General features: G+C 33.2%; 1 protein-coding gene across 2 annotated transcripts in view; it reads left to right on the forward strand.

Annotated features, from left to right (window-relative positions):
- The window catches only part of LOC143239658 (muscarinic acetylcholine receptor gar-2-like), a 123,814-nt gene extending 102,471 nt beyond the window's left edge, over positions 1 to 21,343 (forward strand). For both annotated transcript variants that reach the window (XM_076480987.1, XM_076480988.1), the window contains 2 exons: positions 14,888 to 14,965; positions 16,852 to 21,343. In XM_076480987.1, coding sequence (XP_076337102.1) covers positions 16,944 to 19,334 — 2,391 coding nt within the window. In that variant the 5' untranslated portion in view covers positions 14,888 to 14,965; positions 16,852 to 16,943 and the 3' untranslated portion in view covers positions 19,335 to 21,343. The remainder of the gene's footprint in view (positions 1 to 14,887; positions 14,966 to 16,851) is intronic.
- The last annotated feature ends 1,530 nt before the right edge of the window (positions 21,344 to 22,873 follow it).

Raw genomic sequence — 22,873 nt, forward strand, 5'->3', positions numbered from 1 at the left:
TATTTCATTTGTATTGTATTGTTACAGTCTTCTGTTTCATTTGGATTGTATTGTTACAGTCTTCTGTTTCATTTGGATTGTATTGTTACAGTCTTCTATTTCATTTGGATTGTATTGTTACAGTCTTCTGTTTCATTTGGATTGTATTGTTACACTCTTCTATTTCATTTGTATTGTATTGTTACAGTCTTCTGTTTCATTTGGATTGTATTGTTACAGTCTTCTGTTTCATTTGGATTGTATTGTTACACTCTTCTATTTCATTTGTATTGTATTGTTACAGTCTTCTGTTTCATTTGGATTGTATTGTTACAGTCTTCTGTTTCATTTGGATTGTATTGTTACAGTCTTCTATTTCATTTGGATTGTATTGTTACAGTCTTCTGTTTCATTTGGATTGTATTGTTACACTCTTCTATTTCATTTGTATTGTATTGTTACAGTCTTCTGTTTCATTTGGATTGTATTGTTACAGTCTTCTGTTTCATTTGGATTGTATTGTTACACTCTTCTATTTCATTTGTATTGTATTGTTACAGTCTTCTGTTTCATTTGGATTGTATTGTTACAGTCTTCTGTTTCATTTGGATTGTATTGTTACACTCTTCTATTTCATTTGTATTGTATTGTTACAGTCTTCTGTTTCATTTGGATTGTATTGTTACAGTCTTCTGTTTCATTTGGATTGTATTGTTACAGTCTTCTATTTCATTTGGATTGTATTGTTACAGTCTTCTATTTCATTTGTATTGTATTGTTACAGTCTTCTGTTTCATTTGGATTGTATTGTTACAGTTTCTGTTTCATTTGGATTGTATTGTTACAGTCTTCTATTTCATTTGTATTGTATTGTTACAGTCTTCTGTTTCATTTGTATTGTATTGTTACAGTCTTCTGTTTCATTTGGATTGTATTGTTACAGTCTTCTGTTTCATTTGGATTGTATTGTTACACTCTTCTATTTCATTTGTATTGTATTGTTACAGTCTTCTGTTTCATTTGGATTGTATTGTTACAGTCTTCTGTTTCATTTGGATTGTATTGTTACAGTCTTCTGTTTCATTTGGATTGTATTGTTACACTCTTCTATTTCATTTGTATTGTATTGTTACAGTCTTCTGTTTCATTTGGATTGTATTGTTACAGTCTTCTGTTTCATTTGGATTGGATTGTTACAGTCTTCTATTTCATTTGTATTGTATTGTTACAGTCTTCTGTTTCATTTGGATTGTATTGTTACACTCTTCTATTTCATTTGTATTGTATTGTTACAGTCTTCTGTTTCATTTGGATTGTATTGTTACAGTCTTCTGTTTCATTTGGATTGTATTGTTACAGTCTTCTATTTCATTTGGATTGTATTGTTACAGTCTTCTGTTTCATTTGGATTGTATTGTTACACTCTTCTATTTCATTTGTATTGTATTGTTACAGTCTTCTGTTTCATTTGGATTGTATTGTTACAGTCTTCTGTTTCATTTGGATTGTATTGTTACACTCTTCTATTTCATTTGTATTGTATTGTTACAGTCTTCTGTTTCATTTGGATTGTATTGTTACAGTCTTCTGTTTCATTTGGATTGTATTGTTACAGTCTTCTATTTCATTTGGATTGGATTGTTACAGTCTTCTATTTCATTTGTATTGTATTGTTACAGTCTTCTGTTTCATTTGGATTGTATTGTTACACTCTTCTATTTCATTTGTATTGTATTGTTACAGTCTTCTGTTTCATTTGGATTGTATTGTTACAGTCTTCTATTTCATTTGGATTGTATTGTTACAGTCTTCTGTTTCATTTGGATTGTATTGTTACAGTCTTCTGTTTCATTTTGATTGTATTGTTACAGTCTTCTGTTTCATTTGGATTGAATTGTTACACTCTTCTATTTCATTTGTATTGTATTGTTACAGTCTTCTGTTTCATTTGGATTGTATTGTTACACTCTTCTATTTCATTTGTATTGTATTGTTACAGTCTTCTGTTTCATTTGGATTGTATTGTTACAGTCTTCTATTTCATCTGGATTGTATTGTTACACTCTTCTATTTCATTTGTATTGTATTGTTACACTCTTCTATTTCATTTGTATTGTATTGTTACAGTCTTCTATTTCATTTGTATTGTATTGTTACAGTCTTCTGTTTCATTTGGATTGTATTGTTACAGCCTTCTGTTTCATTTGGATTGTATTGTTACAGTCTTCTGTTTCATTTGATTGTATTGTTACAGTCTTCTGTTTCATTTTGATTGTATTGTTACAGTCTTCTGTTTCATTTGGATTGTATTGTTACACTCTTCTAGTTCATTTGTATTGTATTGTTACAGTCTTCTGTTTCATTTGGATTGTATTGTTACAGTCTTCTGTTTCATTTGGATTGTATTGTTACAGTCTTCTGTTTCATTTTGATTGTATTGTTACAGTCTTCTGTTTCATTTGGATTGTATTGTTACAGTCTTCTGTTTCATTTGGATTGTATTGTTACAGTCTTCTGTTTCATTTTGATTGTATTGTTACAGTCTTCTGTTTCATTTGGATTGTATTGTTACACTCTTCTATTTCATTTGTATTGTATTGTTACAGTCTTCTGTTTCATTTGGATTGTATTGTTACACTCTTCTATTTCATTTGTATTGTATTGTTACAGTCTTCTGTTTCATTTGGATTGTATTGTTACAGTCTTCTGTTTCATTTGGATTGTATTGTTACACTCTTCTATTTCATTTGTATTGTATTGTTACAGTCTTCTGTTTCATTTGGATTGTATTGTTACAGTCTTCTATTTCATTTGGATTGTATTGTTACAGTCTTCTGTTTCATTTGGATTATATTGTTACAGTCTTCTGTTTCATTTGGATTGTATTGTTACAGTCTTCTGTTTCATTTGTATTGTATTGTTACAGTCTTCTGTTTCATTTGGATTGTATTGTTACACTCTTCTATTTCATTTGTATTGTATTGTTACAGTCTTCTGTTTCATTTGGATTGTATTGTTACAGTCTTCTGTTTCATTTGGATTGTATTGTTACACTCTTCTATTTCATTTGTATTGTATTGTTACAGTCTTCTGTTTCATTTGGATTGTATTGTTACAGTCTTCTGTTTCATTTGGATTGTATTGTTACAGTCTTCTATTTCATTTGGATTGTATTGTTACAGTCTTCTGTTTCATTTGGATTGTATTGTTACACTCTTCTATTTCATTTGTATTGTATTGTTACAGTCTTCTGTTTCATTTGGATTGTATTGTTACAGTCTTCTGTTTCATTTGGATTGTATTGTTACACTCTTCTATTTCATTTGTATTGTATTGTTACAGTCTTCTGTTTCATTTGGATTGTATTGTTACAGTCTTCTGTTTCATTTGGATTGTATTGTTACACTCTTCTATTTCATTTGTATTGTATTGTTACAGTCTTCTGTTTCATTTGGATTGTATTGTTACAGTCTTCTGTTTCATTTGGATTGTATTGTTACAGTCTTCTATTTCATTTGTATTGTATTGTTACAGTCTTCTGTTTCATTTGGATTGTATTGTTACAGTCTTCTGTTTCATTTGGATTGTATTGTTACAGTCTTCTATTTCATTTGGATTGTATTGTTACAGTCTTCTGTTTCATTTGGATTGTATTGTTACACTCTTCTATTTCATTTGTATTGTATTGTTACAGTCTTCTGTTTCATTTGGATTGTATTGTTACAGTCTTCTGTTTCATTTGGATTGTATTGTTACACTCTTCTATTTCATTTGTATTGTATTGTTACAGTCTTCTGTTTCATTTGGATTGTATTGTTACAGTCTTCTGTTTCATTTGGATTGTATTGTTACAGTCTTCTATTTCATTTGGATTGTATTGTTACAGTCTTCTGTTTCATTTGGATTGTATTGTTACACTCTTCTATTTCATTTGTATTGTATTGTTACAGTCTTCTGTTTCATTTGGATTGTATTGTTACAGTCTTCTGTTTCATTTGGATTGTATTGTTACACTCTTCTATTTCATTTGTATTGTATTGTTACAGTCTTCTGTTTCATTTGGATTGTATTGTTACAGTCTTCTGTTTCATTTGGATTGTATTGTTACAGTCTTCTGTTTCATTTGGATTGTATTGTTACAGTCTTCTGTTTCATTTGGATTGTATTGTTACAGTCTTCTGTTTCATTTGGATTGTATTGTTACACTCTTCTATTTCATTTGTATTGTATTGTTACAGTCTTCTGTTTCATTTGGATTGTATTGTTACAGTCTTCTGTTTCATTTGGATTGTATTGTTACAGTCTTCTATTTCATTTGGATTGTATTGTTACAGTCTTCTGTTTCATTTGGATTGTATTGTTACACTCTTCTATTTCATTTGTATTGTATTGTTACAGTCTTCTGTTTCATTTGGATTGTATTGTTACAGTCTTCTGTTTCATTTGGATTGTATTGTTACAGTCTTCTATTTCATTTGGATTGTATTGTTACAGTCTTCTGTTTCATTTGGATTGTATTGTTACACTCTTCTATTTCATTTGTATTGTATTGTTACAGTCTTCTGTTTCATTTGGATTGTATTGTTACAGTCTTCTGTTTCATTTGGATTGTATTGTTACAGTCTTCTATTTCATTTGTATTGTATTGTTACAGTCTTCTGTTTCATTTGGATTGTATTGTTACAGTCTTCTGTTTCATTTGGATTGTATTGTTACAGTCTTCTATTTCATTTGGATTGTATTGTTACAGTCTTCTGTTTCATTTGGATTGTATTGTTACACTCTTCTATTTCATTTGTATTGTATTGTTACAGTCTTCTGTTTCATTTGGATTGTATTGTTACAGTCTTCTTTTCATATTGTATTGTTACATCTTCTATTTCATTTGTATTGTATTGTTACAGTCTTCTGTTTCATTTGGATTGTATTGTTACAGTCTTCTGTTTCATTTGGATTGTATTGTTACAGTCTTCTATTTCATTTGTATTGTATTGTTACAGTCTTCTGTTTCATTTGGATTGTATTGTTACAGTCTTCTGTTTCATTTGGATTGTATTGTTACAGTCTTCTATTTCATTTGGATTGTATTGTTACAGTCTTCTATTTCATTTGTATTGTATTGTTACAGTCTTCTGTTTCATTTGGATTGTATTGTTACAGTCTTCTGTTTCATTTGGATTGTATTGTTACAGTCTTCTATTTCATTTGTATTGTATTGTTACAGTCTTCTGTTTCATTTGTATTGTATTGTTACAGTCTTCTGTTTCATTTGGATTGTATTGTTACAGTCTTCTGTTTCATTTGGATTGTATTGTTACACTCTTCTATTTCATTTGTATTGTATTGTTACAGTCTTCTGTTTCATTTGGATTGTATTGTTACAGTCTTCTGTTTCATTTGGATTGTATTGTTACAGTCTTCTATTTCATTTGTATTGTATTGTTACAGTCTTCTGTTTCATTTGGATTGTATTGTTACAGTCTTCTGTTTCATTTGGATTGTATTGTTACAGTCTTCTATTTCATTTGGATTGTATTGTTACAGTCTTCTGTTTCATTTGGATTGTATTGTTACAGTCTTCTATTTCATTTGTATTGTATTGTTACAGTCTTCTGTTTCATTTGGATTGTATTGTTACAGTCTTCTTGTTTTGTATTGTATTGTTACAGTCTTCTGTTTCATTTGGATTGTATTGTTACAGTCTTCTATTTCATTTGGATTGTATTGTTACAGTCTTCTGTTTCATTTGGATTGTATTGTTACAGTCTTCTGTTTCATTTGGATTGTATTGTTACAGTCTTCTATTTCATTTGTATTGTATTGTTACAGTCTTCTGTTTCATTTGGATTGTATTGTTACAGTCTTCTGTTTCATTTGGATTGTATTGTTACACTCTTCTATTTCATTTGTATTGTATTGTTACAGTCTTCTGTTTCATTTGGATTGTATTGTTACAGTCTTCTGTTTCATTTGGATTGTATTGTTACAGTCTTCTATTTCATTTGGATTGTATTGTTACAGTCTTCTGTTTCATTTGGATTGTATTGTTACACTCTTCTATTTCATTTGTATTGTATTGTTACAGTCTTCTGTTTCATTTGGATTGTATTGTTACAGTCTTCTGTTTCATTTGGATTGTATTGTTACACTCTTCTATTTCATTTGTATTGTATTGTTACAGTCTTCTGTTTCATTTGGATTGTATTGTTACAGTCTTCTGTTTCATTTGGATTGTATTGTTACACTCTTCTATTTCATTTGTATTGTATTGTTACAGTCTTCTGTTTCATTTGGATTGTATTGTTACAGTCTTCTGTTTCATTTGGATTGTATTGTTACAGTCTTCTATTTCATTTGGATTGTATTGTTACAGTCTTCTATTTCATTTGTATTGTATTGTTACAGTCTTCTGTTTCATTTGGATTGTATTGTTACAGTCTTCTGTTTCATTTGGATTGTATTGTTACAGTCTTCTATTTCATTTGTATTGTATTGTTACAGTCTTCTGTTTCATTTGTATTGTATTGTTACAGTCTTCTGTTTCATTTGGATTGTATTGTTACAGTCTTCTATTTCATTTGATTGTATTGTTACAGTCTTCTGTTTCATTTGGATTGTATTGTTACAGTCTTCTATTTCATTTGTATTGTATTGTTACAGTCTTCTGTTTCATTTGGATTGTATTGTTACAGTCTTCTGTTTCATTTGGATTGTATTGTTACAGTCTTCTTTGGATTGTATTGTTACAGTCTTCTATTTCATTTGGATTGTATTGTTACAGTCTTCTGTTTCATTTGGATTGTATTGTTACAGTCTTCTATTTCATTTGGATTGTATTGTTACAGTCTTCTATTTCATTTGGATTGTATTGTTACAGTCTTCTGTTTCATTTGGATTGTATTGTTACAGTCTTCTATTTCATTTGTATTGTATTGTTACAGTCTTCTGTTTCATTTGGATTGTATTGTTACAGTCTTCTGTTTCATTTGGATTGTATTGTTACACTCTTCTATTTCATTTGTATTGTATTGTTACAGTCTTCTGTTTCATTTGGATTGTATTGTTACAGTCTTCTGTTTCATTTGGATTGTATTGTTACAGTCTTCTATTTCATTTGTATTGTATTGTTACAGTCTTCTGTTTCATTTGGATTGTATTGTTACAGTCTTCTGTTTCATTTGGATTGTATTGTTACAGTCTTCTATTTCATTTGGATTGTATTGTTACAGTCTTCTATTTCATTTGTATTGTATTGTTACAGTCTTCTGTTTCATTTGGATTGTATTGTTACAGTCTTCTGTTTCATTTGGATTGTATTGTTACAGTCTTCTATTTCATTTGTATTGTATTGTTACAGTCTTCTGTTTCATTTGTATTGTATTGTTACAGTCTTCTGTTTCATTTGGATTGTATTGTTACAGTCTTCTGTTTCATTTGGATTGTATTGTTACACTCTTCTATTTCATTTGTATTGTATTGTTACAGTCTTCTGTTTCATTTGGATTGTATTGTTACAGTCTTCTGTTTCATTTGGATTGTATTGTTACAGTCTTCTGTTTCATTTGGATTGTATTGTTACAGTCTTCTATTTCATTTGTATTGTATTGTTACAGTCTTCTGTTTCATTTGGATTGTATTGTTACAGTCTTCTGTTTCATTTGGATTGTATTGTTACAGTCTTCTATTTCATTTGGATTGTATTGTTACAGTCTTCTGTTTCATTTGGATTGTATTGTTACACTCTTCTATTTCATTTGTATTGTATTGTTACAGTCTTCTGTTTCATTTGGATTGTATTGTTACAGTTCTTTTCATTTGGATTGTATTGTTACACTCTTCTATTTCATTTGTTTGTATTGTTACAGTCTTCTGTTTCATTTGGATTGTATTGTTACAGTCTTCTGTTTCATTTGGATTGTATTGTTACAGTCTTCTATTTCATTTGGATTGTATTGTTACAGTCTTCTGTTTCATTTGGATTGTATTGTTACAGTCTTCTATTTCATTTGGATTGTATTGTTACAGTCTTCTGTTTCATTTGGATTGTATTGTTACACTCTTCTATTTCATTTGTATTGTATTGTTACAGTCTTCTGTTTCATTTGGATTGTATTGTTACAGTCTTCTATTTCATTTGGATTGTATTGTTACACTCTTCTATTTCATTTGTATTGTATTGTTACAGTCTTCTGTTTCATTTGGATTGTATTGTTACAGTCTTCTGTTTCATTTGGATTGTATTGTTACACTCTTCTATTTCATTTGTATTGTATTGTTACAGTCTTCTGTTTCATTTGGATTGTATTGTTACAGTCTTCTATTTCATTTGGATTGTATTGTTACAGTCTTCTATTTCATTTGGATTGTATTGTTACAGTCTTCTATTTCATTTGTATTGTATTGTTACAGTCTTCTGTTTCATTTGGATTGTATTGTTACAGTCTTCTATTTCATTTGGATTGTATTGTTACAGTCTTCTATTTCATTTGTATTGTATTGTTACAGTCTTCTGTTTCATTTGTATTGTATTGTTACAGTCTTCTGTTTCATTTGGATTGTATTGTTACAGTCTTCTGTTTCATTTGGATTGTATTGTTACACTCTTCTATTTCATTTGTATTGTATTGTTACAGTCTTCTGTTTCATTTGGATTGTATTGTTACAGTCTTCTGTTTCATTTGGATTGTATTGTTACAGTCTTCTGTTTCATTTGGATTGTATTGTTACACTCTTCTATTTCATTTGTATTGTATTGTTACAGTCTTCTGTTTCATTTGGATTGTATTGTTACAGTCTTCTGTTTCATTTGGATTGTATTGTTACAGTCTTCTATTTCATTTGGATTGTATTGTTACAGTCTTCTGTTTCATTTGGATTGTATTGTTACACTCTTCTATTTCATTTGTATTGTATTGTTACAGTCTTCTGTTTCATTTGGATTGTATTGTTACAGTCTTCTGTTTCATTTGGATTGTATTGTTACACTCTTCTATTTCATTTGTATTGTATTGTTACACTCTTCTGTTTCATTTGGATTGTATTGTTACAGTCTTCTGTTTCATTTGGATTGTATTGTTACAGTCTTCTATTTCATTTGGATTGTATTGTTACAGTCTTCTGTTTCATTTGGATTGTATTGTTACACTCTTCTATTTCATCTTCAGAAAAAAACAACTACAAAAAAAGTTCATTTTGAATAATTTCTGGAAAAGGTCTTATGTTTGATGTATCAGACATTGCCTTACATTTAATGGTAAGTTTTCTATCGGTAAAGTTGATTTTAACAAGAATTTTCATCTCGGTATTTTAAAGAATATTCTACGGGTGGCATAATATATTACATTCTTCATGACAAGTCCATATCATATTTAGTTTCGTCTGTCATCAAACTGGTGTCAACATCTAAGTGTCAACTTGTAAACATTTTAAAACGTAACCTAGATGATTCTTGCTCACAGGAGAACTGTGGTAACCTAAAAATCCTCGACCGCATGAGCGGTATGTTGTTGTTAATTATGTTCTTGTGTGGCTGATCTTGTTAATAATTAAACGACGTTAGGGAGCTCATTGTCAGAATCTGTTGTAATTGTATTTGATTATCTTCTTTGGTCACTGATGATATCATTTGGTTATTCTTAGGTCAGATGGTGTTTGCACCAAATGTGTACACATTTAAATTTGTTCATTTTACTCATTTTTATGGTAGAATATAAACCTATTTTAAGTTGGGGAAATATAAATAAATTGGTATAATTTCCATAACAAAATTGAATTGTCCATTGATAACTAGCACAATTCTTTTACCTTTCCTTTAACTGGACAAATATCAGCAAAACATGTACAGAATCACATTAAAATCATTATCTTTTCTTATTTGCCATTATTCCAGTACAGTTCATCATCTGATCAATCAAATAACACAGATTAAACAGATGCTGTATTTTATCACTGAGTACAGCGGTAAATCTACGGATTTACAATGCTAAAATCAGGGGTTCGATTTCTCTCGATGGACTCAGCAGATAGGTCAGTGTGGCTTTGATCTAAGAAAACACACACACACTGAAGCTAAAAATGAGAGTGAAAAACATTCTGATATTTAGTGTTTTAAACTATTTACCTTTAGCTCAGTTCAAAATAAATACCTTGTAACATGTTCTTAGCTTTTAGTTTGTTAATATTTTCCCGTTGTTTCTCAGGCCCGGCATGGCCAGGTGGTTAATGCACTCCACTCGTAATCTGAGGGTCGCGGGTTCGAATTCCTGTCACACCAAACATGTTCGCTCTTTCAGCCGTGGGGACGCTATAATGTTACGGTCAATCCCACTATTCGTTGGTAAAAGAGGAGTCTAAGAGTTGGCGGTGGGTGATGATGACTAGCTGCCTTCCCTTTAGTCTTACACTGCTAAATTAGGGACAGCTAGCACAAATTGCCCTTGTGTAGCTTTGCCCGAAATTCAAAACAAACCAAACCGTTGTTTCTCCTTTTGAGATTCATGTGGGAGGTCAACCGCTAGTACAGCAGTAAGTCTACGGATTTGCAAAACACTAACATCCTCGATTCGATTATCCTTGGTGGACTCAGCAGATGGCTCAATGTGGCTTTGATATAAGGAAACACTTACTCATGTATGACATTGAAAACATATGGTTCGATCCCTCAAGGTGACAAGAATCAAGCTAATATTGTTTGTAATCTCTTTATATTTTACTTACTTTAAAATGGAAATATGTAAAAGTCAACTATTGGATATCTCTATGCAGTTTACCGTTGATTTTTCTTTAGTTAAAAAAATTATAAGTGGAACTCGGTGAAAAAAAAATGTTGGACTATGAGTGTGCACTCTCTATCGCTAGATGTCAGGACACGTTTAAGTCGAGTTCAAACACCTACACGATGATGAGTTGATTTTATTAAAATTTTATTTCCTATGTCGTGACAGAAATAGTTTAAAACAACAACAATAGGTTTATGATTTGTAATTTTGTAATAAAATAACAACAACCAGGGTTAGCTTTATAATATTGCATGTTTTATTTGGCAAGTTGTAACTTTAACTTAGAAGGACGGCAATGAACCCGATATGAATTATATTTTGCTGTGATAGTCAATACCATATATGCTGGTAATCTGGTAGCCCAAGAGCCGGCAATCGACGGTGATGACTAGCTGCCTTTCTTATGGTCTACCATTTTAAAAATAGGGACAACTAGCACAGATAACCCTCGTGTAGATTTGCGTGAAAATTCAAAAACAAATAAACAATCAAACCAAAATCAAAATTAATATTTATTTGCCTCCTCAGATCATAAAGTATACGTTTACTAATAAGTTGAAATAGGGCTCGGCATGGCCAGGCGGGTTAAGGCGTTCAACTCGTAATCTGAGAGTCGCAGGTTCGAATCCTCATTGCACCAAACATGCTCGACCTTTCAGCCGTGGGGGCGTTATAATGGTACTGTCAATCCTACAAGAGTTGGCAGTTGGTGGTGATGACTAGCTGCCTTCCCTCTAGTCTTACACTGTTAAATTAAGGACGACTAACGCAGATAGCCCTCGTGTAGCTTTGCGTGAAATTCAAAAAACAAAACAAGTTGAAATAAGAATTTTGGCTGTAATCATAAAAGTCGTACTTGAGTTCAAAAATATATTTTTGTGATAAAAACACCTGAATTTCTTGTGAAACAAAACTTATGATGTCACTTGGCTTTATAAAAATTGAACAATGACGTTCACTGTGCTTGGCATTAAGAATCTGTTTTGTTTTTATAGAAGTTACTGGAATATTTTGAACGTATGCCAGTTAGCAGTTTATAAAAGAAACAAAACACAATTTTTCCATTTTTACCTTTTGTCATAAGATAAATATTTTTATATCAGACACCCCTGACAAATTCACTTTTATACCTAATATATGGACAACAAAATAATCAGTAATAAAATGAATGAAAATAAATTATCCATCATTGCATCAGGTTCACATCCATCACTTGTTATCAATCCATCTTTACGTTATGCCTATAGCCATTAGTAGTTATTAATCCATCTTTACGCTATGTCTTTAGCCATCACTGCTTATAATTCCATCCTCTACGAGGTTTATAGTCATCACTAGTTATTAATCCATCTGTAAGCTAGGTTTTCAGTGATCACTGATCATTAATCCATCTGTGATCTAGGTGTTCAGCCATGATTCATTCTCTAGAGAGGAACACAGCTGTAACTAATTTTAATCTCTTTTTTAATAACCACACACAAGGCAGAGCCAAATAGTCAGGGCGAGCAACTTAGCAATCTATGGGTCGCCGTCACACTGAATATGCTCGCTCCTTTGACCCTAGGGAGCATTATAATATTATAGTCAATCACACTATTCGTTGGTAAAAAAATAATCTAATTGTTGGCGGTGGGTGTTGATGACTAGTTGTCTTCCCTATTAGTGTTTCATTCCTAAATTAGGGGCGGCCAGCGCAGATAGCCCTCGTGTAGCTTTATGTGAAGTTCAATAAAACAAACAGATTCATTATCAATCACAGCATCCTCCCAGTTCAAGGGGTCAACGAATATGGTTCTCCGTTGTTTTGTATTCCTCACTGGATGTGTCAGCTTTCCCAGTTCAAACTTTCCATTTTTAGCCTGCTCGTCTTTCTTCGATTTTACGCATCAGAATCTCAGCAGACCTTCCCTTAAATTATCGCACCTTCCGTTTCTTACATCCAGCAGTTGTATTGTATGTTCGTTACATCCTTATGTTTTTTTTCTGTGTGTACGTTCGTCATCATGAGTTTATGACACTACGTTTCGAATATTTCCAACTCATTTTGTTTCAGGTGAAACCACTCCCGTAGAGTAGAACAGACTACACGTGGCATTTTAGTCGTCTCTTCTTCAGTTCAAGTTTTAATTTGTCTCCCGTGAAATTCGTTGGAATTAAAGGATGCTGTTTTCACATTCCTATCTTTTGCTTTCATAATTGTCGCTTTTTCTGATACTGTTTCTAATTAAATAAACCTCTCCACATTCTTACCGTTTACTCTGATGCATATTCTGAGTGCTTCACCAGATTGTGAAACGGATATATCTCTAGCTTTGTTGCCATGTATTTTAAGCCTATTGTCTTGCTGTTATCAACTTATCTCTTAAGTAACCTTTGGATATATTTCTTGTACTCACTCCTAAGTGTTGCATCATCACCATATCTCTTATTACAGACTCCAATATCCTTCATCCCATCAATAATTAATCATTACTATCCGCTCTGCTTTGACAGCACCATCTTTTTCATATACGTCTCTTGTAACTGCCTACTAACTACTTAGTTCTCTGTCAGCTCAAACTGCCGCTTCTTTTAGGATTCACTTATCTGCTTGAGCCAACTCAGAGTCTACTGTGGGATCTCCGTTACCTTCTCAAGATCAATCATCAAGTACTTTTTCAGAGCTTATGAACCATACGTACAGCTTTATTTGAGCTTCTATGTTTTTGGTTTTTTTTTTTTACCTAACATCCTATGTGCGATTATGCTTATTCACATGCTTCGACTTCTTCTAAATTCGTTTTGAGTACGTAACAGCTCAGTGCCAACCTTATGTTTCGGTTTTAAAATACTTTATAGACGTGTGCGATCAAGCTGGTAATCCTTTACAGTTTGTATCTTAAGTTTCTTGAGTAACAACACGGAAAAAATCTTTAAAAGTATATTAGCCTCGCTTGTAAAGTGAGACACAAACTGCGGTCAGATATTCAATTGATGCAGATTTTAATTTCCTTTAACCCTTTCGCTGGAAACTTGTATATGCGCAAGTTTTCCATTTCTAATTCTTCTTTTTCCAAAACTGTAGAGCTTTTGTTAATTAGTTTTATTCATTCCGTAGCGAATCCAGTTTCCCTGTCATAGTTATAAACGTTTTTCACATACGCTGTCACACCCACTGGTGGCTACGTAGTATGTCTAAAGAATTAAAACACTAAAAACCAAGTTTCGATACCTTGGTGTGCACGGAACAGATATTCCATTATATAGCCTTATGTTTAATAACAATAAAAAACGCTCCACTCAACTGTCTTTAATATATCCAATTCCAAAAGGTTTTTGTATGCCTCTATTTGTAACGGCACCACTGGAAGACAGAGCAGTTTTCATATTCTACTGCGCATGTCACTCGTACCAGATGTTGTCCCACAATTTTTGCTCAGACATTCGTATCTTGCATGTCTACAAAAACATTATTTACTCTCCTATAACTTTGCCACTTTCTTGACACTTGTTTTCTGAATGTCATCATTCATCCAGATTTGGTTTTTAACTTTTGTTTTCCTCCTATTTCCTACTTCCTGTTACACCTTAGCCCATTCATCTTCAGCAGCCATGTTTGCAAGTTCTTTTATTAGCATTTCAAGGATATAATAGTTAGTCCTTGGCTTACTAGTTATTCCACCAAAGAAGCTATTCCTCTGATATGTTCAATTATTCCAAAAAAAAAAAAAGTAATATCGTGTAGTCCTAGTTTGACATGATCAGGTGATTAGAGTGCCCGACTCGCAATCTCAGCGTCGGGGATTCAAATCTTCGTCACCGAACATGCTCGCCCTTTCAGCCATGTAAACGTTATAATGTCACTATTCGTTGAAAAAAAAAAGTAGATCTAGTCTTACACTGCTAAATTATGGACGGCAGATAATCCTCGTTTAGTTTTACACGTTATTCAGAACAATCCAAGTGATCTGTCACCGTCATCACCAAACTACTCTTTGAGCCAATCGTGACAATGCTAGAAAATAAGAGTTACTTTGCTTAATTACTGACAAATATTTGCTATTTTCTTCGGGTACACTTTTCAAACGAATTGAAAATGTTAGAAGAAACTTCGTGTACTCGTGGTTTCAGAATTTCTTATTTGCTTTCAGAATGGAGGAGCTGTGTTTGATAACATATCTGCTTTTGAAGCGTCACGTTTGGTAGTTTTAATTGGAGTAAACAAAGAGGTAAGTTGAGTTTTTTATACTAAACTCCCTCCCATTTTAAATACACTTCTCACCTAAGTTGTTTTTAACATCGTAAGAAGGTTTAAGAAATTATTTCTTCCAACATTTCAAAGACGTTTTTTTTACAGCTTAAAAATCGTTCATTCCAGAAACTAGTGTTACTTATTCACTTTAATATTAAACCATTATTTCGTAAAAAGATTCACTTCAAAAATATGAGAACTCTTTTAAACCATTTTACTCTTCGGTTGCTTTAATTTTTGCCAATTAGAACTAACACGAAATCTAATATGAATTTGCAGGCGGTAGAGATGTACATTAACATATCGAGTTGTAAATAAACAGAGGTTAAGTACTTTACATAGAAATGATTTTGGTGCCTTACCGCGTCGTTACAGTCTAAGTCGCTAAGTTTAGTTTTGCTCCATCTGATGACCATGTATTTTGATAATAGCCATGCAGCGTAGTTCTATTGTCAGATGTTTCGTCATAAGTTTGTCATGGCCAGCACATTATCTTAATGAATGCTTTCCACAGTACATCTAGTATGAAAGTATCAAGGTTTCCAGTGTTCTTTGCAACAGTCCTATTACACAGTATGTCTACGGATTTACAACGCTAAAATCAGGGGTTCGATTTCCCTCGGTGGGCTCAGCAGATAGCCTATGTGGCTTTGCTATAAGAAAAACACACACCTATTACACAGAAATCCAAAGGCGATTTGACCAATTTGTTTCTTATGGAATGTCATGAATTCCTGTTTTATTCTCTAACCGCTTTAAGTATTTGTCAGTTGAACGAGAGGTATTATTGGAAGTCTTATCTTGGTACATCCATTCGTATCTGTTGGTCGCTTTCCTAGACAGAGATTGTTTTCTTGATTAGGCCGAGTACAGTTTATCGAGGACGTGGACGACTTTTGCCACTGACTTTGAGATTGTAGATTCTCATCTGTAACAAAACGTCACACTTTGCTTACCACAGTTGAATACGACTTGTTGCAGATCTCTTTCTTGATAGTCCTGGTGTTCCAATGATACATATGTATATTCCTTTATCGTTTATAATCATGAAGAACACGGAGTATCCTGCCTTGAAAATTCTAAACTCCCTATCTGAACACATTTTTATGATCCGGGTATATGAAAATTTGACTTCGGAACTGACTGTTAAACACCTTTATTCAAAAGCGAGTAATTTTCGATGACGCCTTCTACCTAAGAAACGTCAAACATTCAAAATGTGGTTCTGAAAACCATGCTAATTGACCGAGTTTTATATTGGTTATGGTTGTCACATGACTGGCAGATTTGCATATTCAATATTATTTTAATATAACGTACAGCTACCCTCTTCACAGTTTGATTAAAAGTTATCTGAAGAGTGGATTTTAGTCTTTCAAGGAAGGAAGAAGAAAATGCATTTACCTAGCGTAAGGGTAAGAACTATTATAGAATTTGGCATTTTTATGGCTCAGGTATAACAATATCTAATTCTGAGTTACTGACTAAAGCAAAATAAACCTGTTAACAGCATCTGCTTTATCCAGCTTTGAACCAAATATGGGATTAACTATCACTCTCATAACGCAGCTGTCCCGCCCTCCATTGCTCAACAGTGAATATAAAGACCTATAATCTGATATGTAAGTATTGCTGTTTGAAAGTTTTTTTTCTTTTGGCAATTTGACAAAAGTAATTTTTTTATTGCATGGAATTTGAATTCACCTGATAAAAGGGATGACGTCATTTATTTTCGATACTGAGATTGTTTTTAACATTTTAGTTTAAAATACTAGAATATTTTTGGACTCAAACAAATTAATGTGTCTTTTAACTTACGTAAATATTTATACTGTCCTTATTTGTCTTTCATGTTTCCAACAGGAACTTCCGTGCAGTCTAAAATAAAACGATGTGAATTACAAGTGATTTCTACAAGCGGTTATAAAGATTAACGTTCGTTGCCAAAGCTAATTATGACCAATGAAAGTTTCCTGGCACGGACTCTGTCCCAGGTTAATCTAGTATCGCCCCCTACTGCATTCTTTTCAAATCGTAACAGCCACACGTCCATGCGGAACAGCAGTGTATCTTTATTAGCCAACTTCTCGTCTATGTCCAACTGGTTGACTACAACAGTGTCCATAGGGTCAGAGGTCAAACTGTTGGTAGAAGAAACTGGATCAAATCTTCTGGATGGTTTGTCGCTCGTGTGTTTAAATAAGAGAAATGGTGAAAACTATACAGTTCATTGTGATAACGCCACAAACAGTACATCGGTAGCTGTTAATACTCCTGTCGCACCATATTCTCTGTGGCTAACAATATTCATAGCTGTCTCCATTGGTCTGTGTATTATACTTACTGTTGCTGGAAACATACTCGTATTAATGGCTTTTGCAGTAGAACGAGCCATTCGACAGCCAAGTAACTATTTTATAGTCTCCTTAGCTGTATCAGATCTTCTTATTGGAATGGTATCGATGCCATTCTACGCTGTTTATGTATTAGTTGGTCGGTGGGATCTCGGACCCATTCCTTGTGACCTGTGGTTAGCCACTGACCACACCGTTTGTCTCGTTTCTATTTACACCGTACTTCTTATAACCATCGACAGGTACTGCTCTGTTAACATCGCCGCCAAATACCGAAACTGGCGAACTAGGACCAAGGTAATATTCATGGTAGCAGTAACGTGGATTATTCCTTTCCTCGTATTCTTCATTAGCATTATGGGATGGGAACATTTTATTGGTTATAGAGATCTAAACCCTGGAGAGTGCGCTGTACAGTTTCTTAAAGACCCAGTCTTCAACACTTCACTGATTTTTGGTTATTTTTACGCCACGTTAGTAGTGCTCTTTGTTCTTTATGGAGGAATATACAAAACAGCCAGTGACATGCAGAAGAAGTCAGCTGCGAAACAAAAGAAAATGCAGAGTCTAGTGGCCATGGGGAAATCGTCAGGAAAACGTAAAACGATTGGTTTATCTAAAACACAGAGTACTTTACTCTGTCAAGACAAACCCAAAACAGCCCAACCAGGAAATTTAGATACTACAACATCTGTAAACCAAATTAATCCCCAGAACTCCCAGGCTGTAGGGAGTGGGAATTGTCCATCCAACCAGAAAACCTTGTTAAATAAAACTGGAAATGCTGAAGCTCTCGTCTTCTCGGAGAAGAAAGACGCATCTGATCCGGACCGGTCCAGTAGCCCAATGTTTGATTCTGATGAGGAAAATTATCAAAAGCCGGAGAAGTCCTTAAAGCCAGCAAAAACTCCTAAAGATAAAAGTGCACCTAAGGCTACCCCTCTTAATAATAAACGAGAAAAAATAAAAAACACTAATATCGTCAGATCTCCAATTACCGACGAACAGATCCTCAAATTAGTTCCTCCGCCTTCGGCTCTACAAAGGAATCTTCCTTTGGATTCAGGTAAAGATACAATCAGAAATGAGAGCGTTATGGATACTGAAAAGATTATGTTCCCTTCGGATGCACCATCTGTAGACTTGAAGATCACGACAACAGCTGATAACAATAAAATAATAAATACTATTCCTTCCGACGAAAGAAATGTTATTTCCAACGAAAAACCGCATCCTCCCAAAACACTCAACTTGACTTCGGTAAGAGAGGAACAACCATTAGAATATCTAGAAACCTCTGACATGAAGTATATTGATCAAGAAAGTTCTGTGGCCATGCCCTCTCCAGCCAGTGAAACAGTCCTCACAGATAATCCACAACCAACAGAAGATACACCTGAGCCACGAACCAAGGACAAATCAGTAAATACTGACCCTGTGATTTTTTATGACTTTCCTTCACTTCAACCCGAACAATGTAAACAGAAGAACAGCATGGTAAGCATGCAGGTAGAGAATATATCTGAATCCAAGATGGTAACGCGCGTAGTGAAACCGGAGGAGATGCAGCCAATCGTGAACCATGATTGTGACCAACCAAACACTACGGTTGCTTCTACAAAAGACTTTACGACGACTCGTTCGAAAACACAATTCGCGACAGTCCTCGGAAGGAAAGGGAAAAAGTACAAAAAGCACACGAAAGAAAAGAGGCAAAAATCCAAATCCGAAAATCGTGCTAGGAAAGCACTGAGGACTATCTCCTTTATTTTAGGAGCATTTGTTTTGTGTTGGACGCCATATCACATATGTGCACTGGTAGAGGGATTCTGCTCCGATCCTGCCGGCTGTGTTAACTATCACTTTTTCTATTTTACGTATTTCTTGTGCTACGCTAACAGTCCCATTAACCCTTTTTGTTACGCTTTAATGAATCAGCAGTTTAAGAAGACATTTTACCGTCTTCTTCGTGGCGATTTTCATCGAACATAGCCAGTTGGATTCATCATTCTGGATCGTTACCTTCGTCATACCACCTTGCTACTCCTTCTTGGTGTTCTACAGTGGCACAGCGCTATGTCTGCGGAATTACAACTCCAGAAACCGGTTCTCGATACCCGTGGTGAGAAGTGCACGTATAGCCCATCGTGTAGCTTTATGCTGAGCTTCAAACAAATAAAAAACTTATAGGTATGGTTGTATCCTACGGTAAAATGTTTTTAGATTAGATAAAAGTCTTTTTTTCCCTACACAATGCAAATATTAACGTTACTTAGTTGTCCCAATAATGTAATTCTAAGAATACGATTAAGTGCGAATACACTTCGTCAACACACAACTGTTAAACATAACGTATAATCTTAAATAAACCATTCCTTGTTCTAAGAGTTTCAGAAGCCTGGTTCTAATGGTGTTCTATAAATTTCACCAGATATTCGTTAATTTAGGTATGAGTATTTGTTGCACACGTAGAAAGTGAAGAATTTATTTCTGCATTGTATACAACTGTTTATGTCATCTCTAAATCAATGTACGAATGTAGCTCTGAAATGGAGTGTTTCAAGCTAATAGTAGTTTCTAAACGTACACGGTTACGGTGGCTGTGTTTTTTACAATAGTATTGTTCTAGTAATATTATGTGAAACGTTTTACCAGTTACAGTTGTATTGTGATTAGCTTTATTACTCGTAATATCATCATGTACTTATCAAGTTTAATTGGGATTGTGAGAAGCTTTATTGATTTTCAGCATTATCAGAATCAGGAAACATGTGTTCAAATAAGAATAATAAATAGTAAATATATGAAGTTTTAATCCTCAACTACATTTGTAATTTCTCACTCTCTTACTGACGTAGTTAAGGAATAAAACGTTTTTCATTGGTGCTGCCTGATAATAAATAATCATAAATATATAACAACACTGATACTTTAACCCCTTGAGTTCCTAAATTCATGCACCTTACAATGTCTCAAATAATTGAAAAAGTAAATACATATTTCTTGATGATGAGAAACTCACTTCAATTAAAAATGTATCTTAGAATGGCATACCAGTCTCACATGTAATTATTTATATATTTCATTACATTTAGAAAAAAGAAACTATCATGAATCAAACATAATAAAATATAAATATTTCACAAAAATATTTTCTATGCTCTATTTCACAAAATATTCCCCTTTTCTCTCTATCCTATCTTTCACAAAACAAACCATTTTTTCTGCGTTATTTTTCACAAAATTCCCTTTTATCTATGTTTTGTTTCATAAAACAAATCTCTTTTTTTCCCTATTCTCCAGGGAATGTTTATCACTTGAATTGTGCTTTAAATAGTAACTCCAGAATATATTTTTAATTTATAATAAGTACAGTTCATTTCATATTTCATAGGCATTGCAGACTGTGATCAAATATATGTATCAAATCTATGAAGTAAACAGAATTCAAAACAAAATAATCAGGCGACACTTACTTAAAAATATGATATGCTAAACATTCGAAGTCTTAAAAAATTTCGCAAATCAAACCAACTTATTAAGACAATTCAATAACAGATGGATGATCATAACTGTTACAATTATTGGTGTAAAATAACCTAAGTACTTTAATTCGTAGGGCTTTTACTTTCTTTGAAGTTGTCTAAAAGACTTTTTCAATCAGGGAAAGAAAATTCATATACTTCTACAAAACATTTCTGTGCAAGAAATAATTAGATATATCGTTCTTGTCTGACATTTAATGTAATTTAATATAACATCGTATAGATATATAACCAACCGTTTCCAACGTTTCACACCGCTACTACTTGTATCTTAATAAAGTGTTCTTATGAATTATTTAGAGGCTGTTTATTCCTTAGCCGGCCCTTTGAGTCGAACATCTTGAGACTTGTTCCAACAGATAATGTTTGTTTGATCACATTGTTGCTTTCATTAAATTTTCTTGTACAATTAAATCGGTTAAAAATGTCGAGTTTTGTTTTCAATAACTTCTACAATGTTGGCCATTATTTTTTTATTTTTACTCAAGCACTTTCACTATGTTTTCGATCATGACACTGAACCGTGTATTAAAAAGTACAAGAAGCTGAAAGTTGAAAATTCTCCCCAAAGCGAGACAACTACACTTACATCTTTAGAAAAGACCAAATATTGCCTTCACATTACCAATGGGTCTACATGGTACTTCTTACTGTAAAAGTAAAGGCTTCGTGATTAGATATTTCGATTTTGAAATAACAAAACAGAAACCTGTATGTTTTATATCTGTTTTTCTAAATAGAATATTAAAACAAGAAAGTAATTCCAGGAGGTATGTTCATCAGAAATATCTTGGTTATTACCGTTTTATGAAAATGTTAATTAATATTTCTGTATTTCTAAATTGTAAGAACAGGAAAGCTCCAGAGATCAGCATGGGCTGACACACCTTACGAACCTCAACAGAGTGATGTTTATTTATATGTCTATCCTATTAAGTAATTAATTGGCTTTATATATATGTAGGAAAGAAATATAATCTAATCCTTTCCATTAATACTAATTAATTAACACGCCTTATCGTTATCACGGTCAGTAGCCTGTACGATCCCTTAAGTCTAATTATCAGTTAGTAACTAAGTTTTAATGACTAGATATAAACTACGAAATGGCTCAAATAAAATTGACAATAATTAGAATTCCTTTAGTTATAGGCCGGCATGTCCAGGTGGTTAAGGCAAAAGACTCGTTATCCTAGGGTCGCGGGTTCGAATCCTCGTCACACCAAACATGCTCGCCCTTTCAGCCGTGGCAACGTTATAATGTTACGGTCAATCCCCCTATTCGTTAGTAAAAGAGTAACCCAAGAGTTGGTGGTGGGTGGTGATGACTAGCTGCCTTCCCTCTAGTCTTACACTGCTAAATTAGGGACGGCTAGGACAGATAACCCTCGTGTAGCTTTGCGCGAAATTCAAAACAAAACAAATCAAACCTTTATTTACTGTTGTTCCAAGTAGTTGTTCATGGACACTGATGATATTCGTATTATTAGTACGTTTGCCATATCTTAAGCAGCCTGATAAGACTTGGTATCGTGTCAAAGACCTCATCATGCTAGATATAGCAAACACGGTGCTTTGCTTTCAATCTTGGGCTCTCAGAATAACTACTTTTATTCTACGTTTCTGCCACAGTTTTCATGTTTCTGTTGTAGTGATTAGGCCTTGGATTCAATCCTGGGTCTTCTTGGTGAAAGTCTGGTGGGTTATCTACTCAACTGGTGTCTTCAAAAATTAGTATCGAGTTATATAACTAGACTCATTAATAATTAGACTCTGGCAATCGTACGGGCTACTAATTATGTCCACAACCCTACCTGTCTCGTGTGATTACGTAAAGTTACGTTTCAGTCATACGCATTTTACGTATTTACACGTTTAACTGGCATATGCCGTTGAGTTATTTAAAATCTTAATACAATTATTAAAGTGATTTAAAAGAAAATACGTCTATGTTCACACACAACACGAGTGTATTTGATTATATAC

Source organism: Tachypleus tridentatus, chromosome 13 (genome assembly GCF_004210375.1).
Source record: "Tachypleus tridentatus isolate NWPU-2018 chromosome 13, ASM421037v1, whole genome shotgun sequence".
NCBI classification, from domain to species: Eukaryota; Metazoa; Arthropoda; class Merostomata; order Xiphosura; family Limulidae; genus Tachypleus; species Tachypleus tridentatus.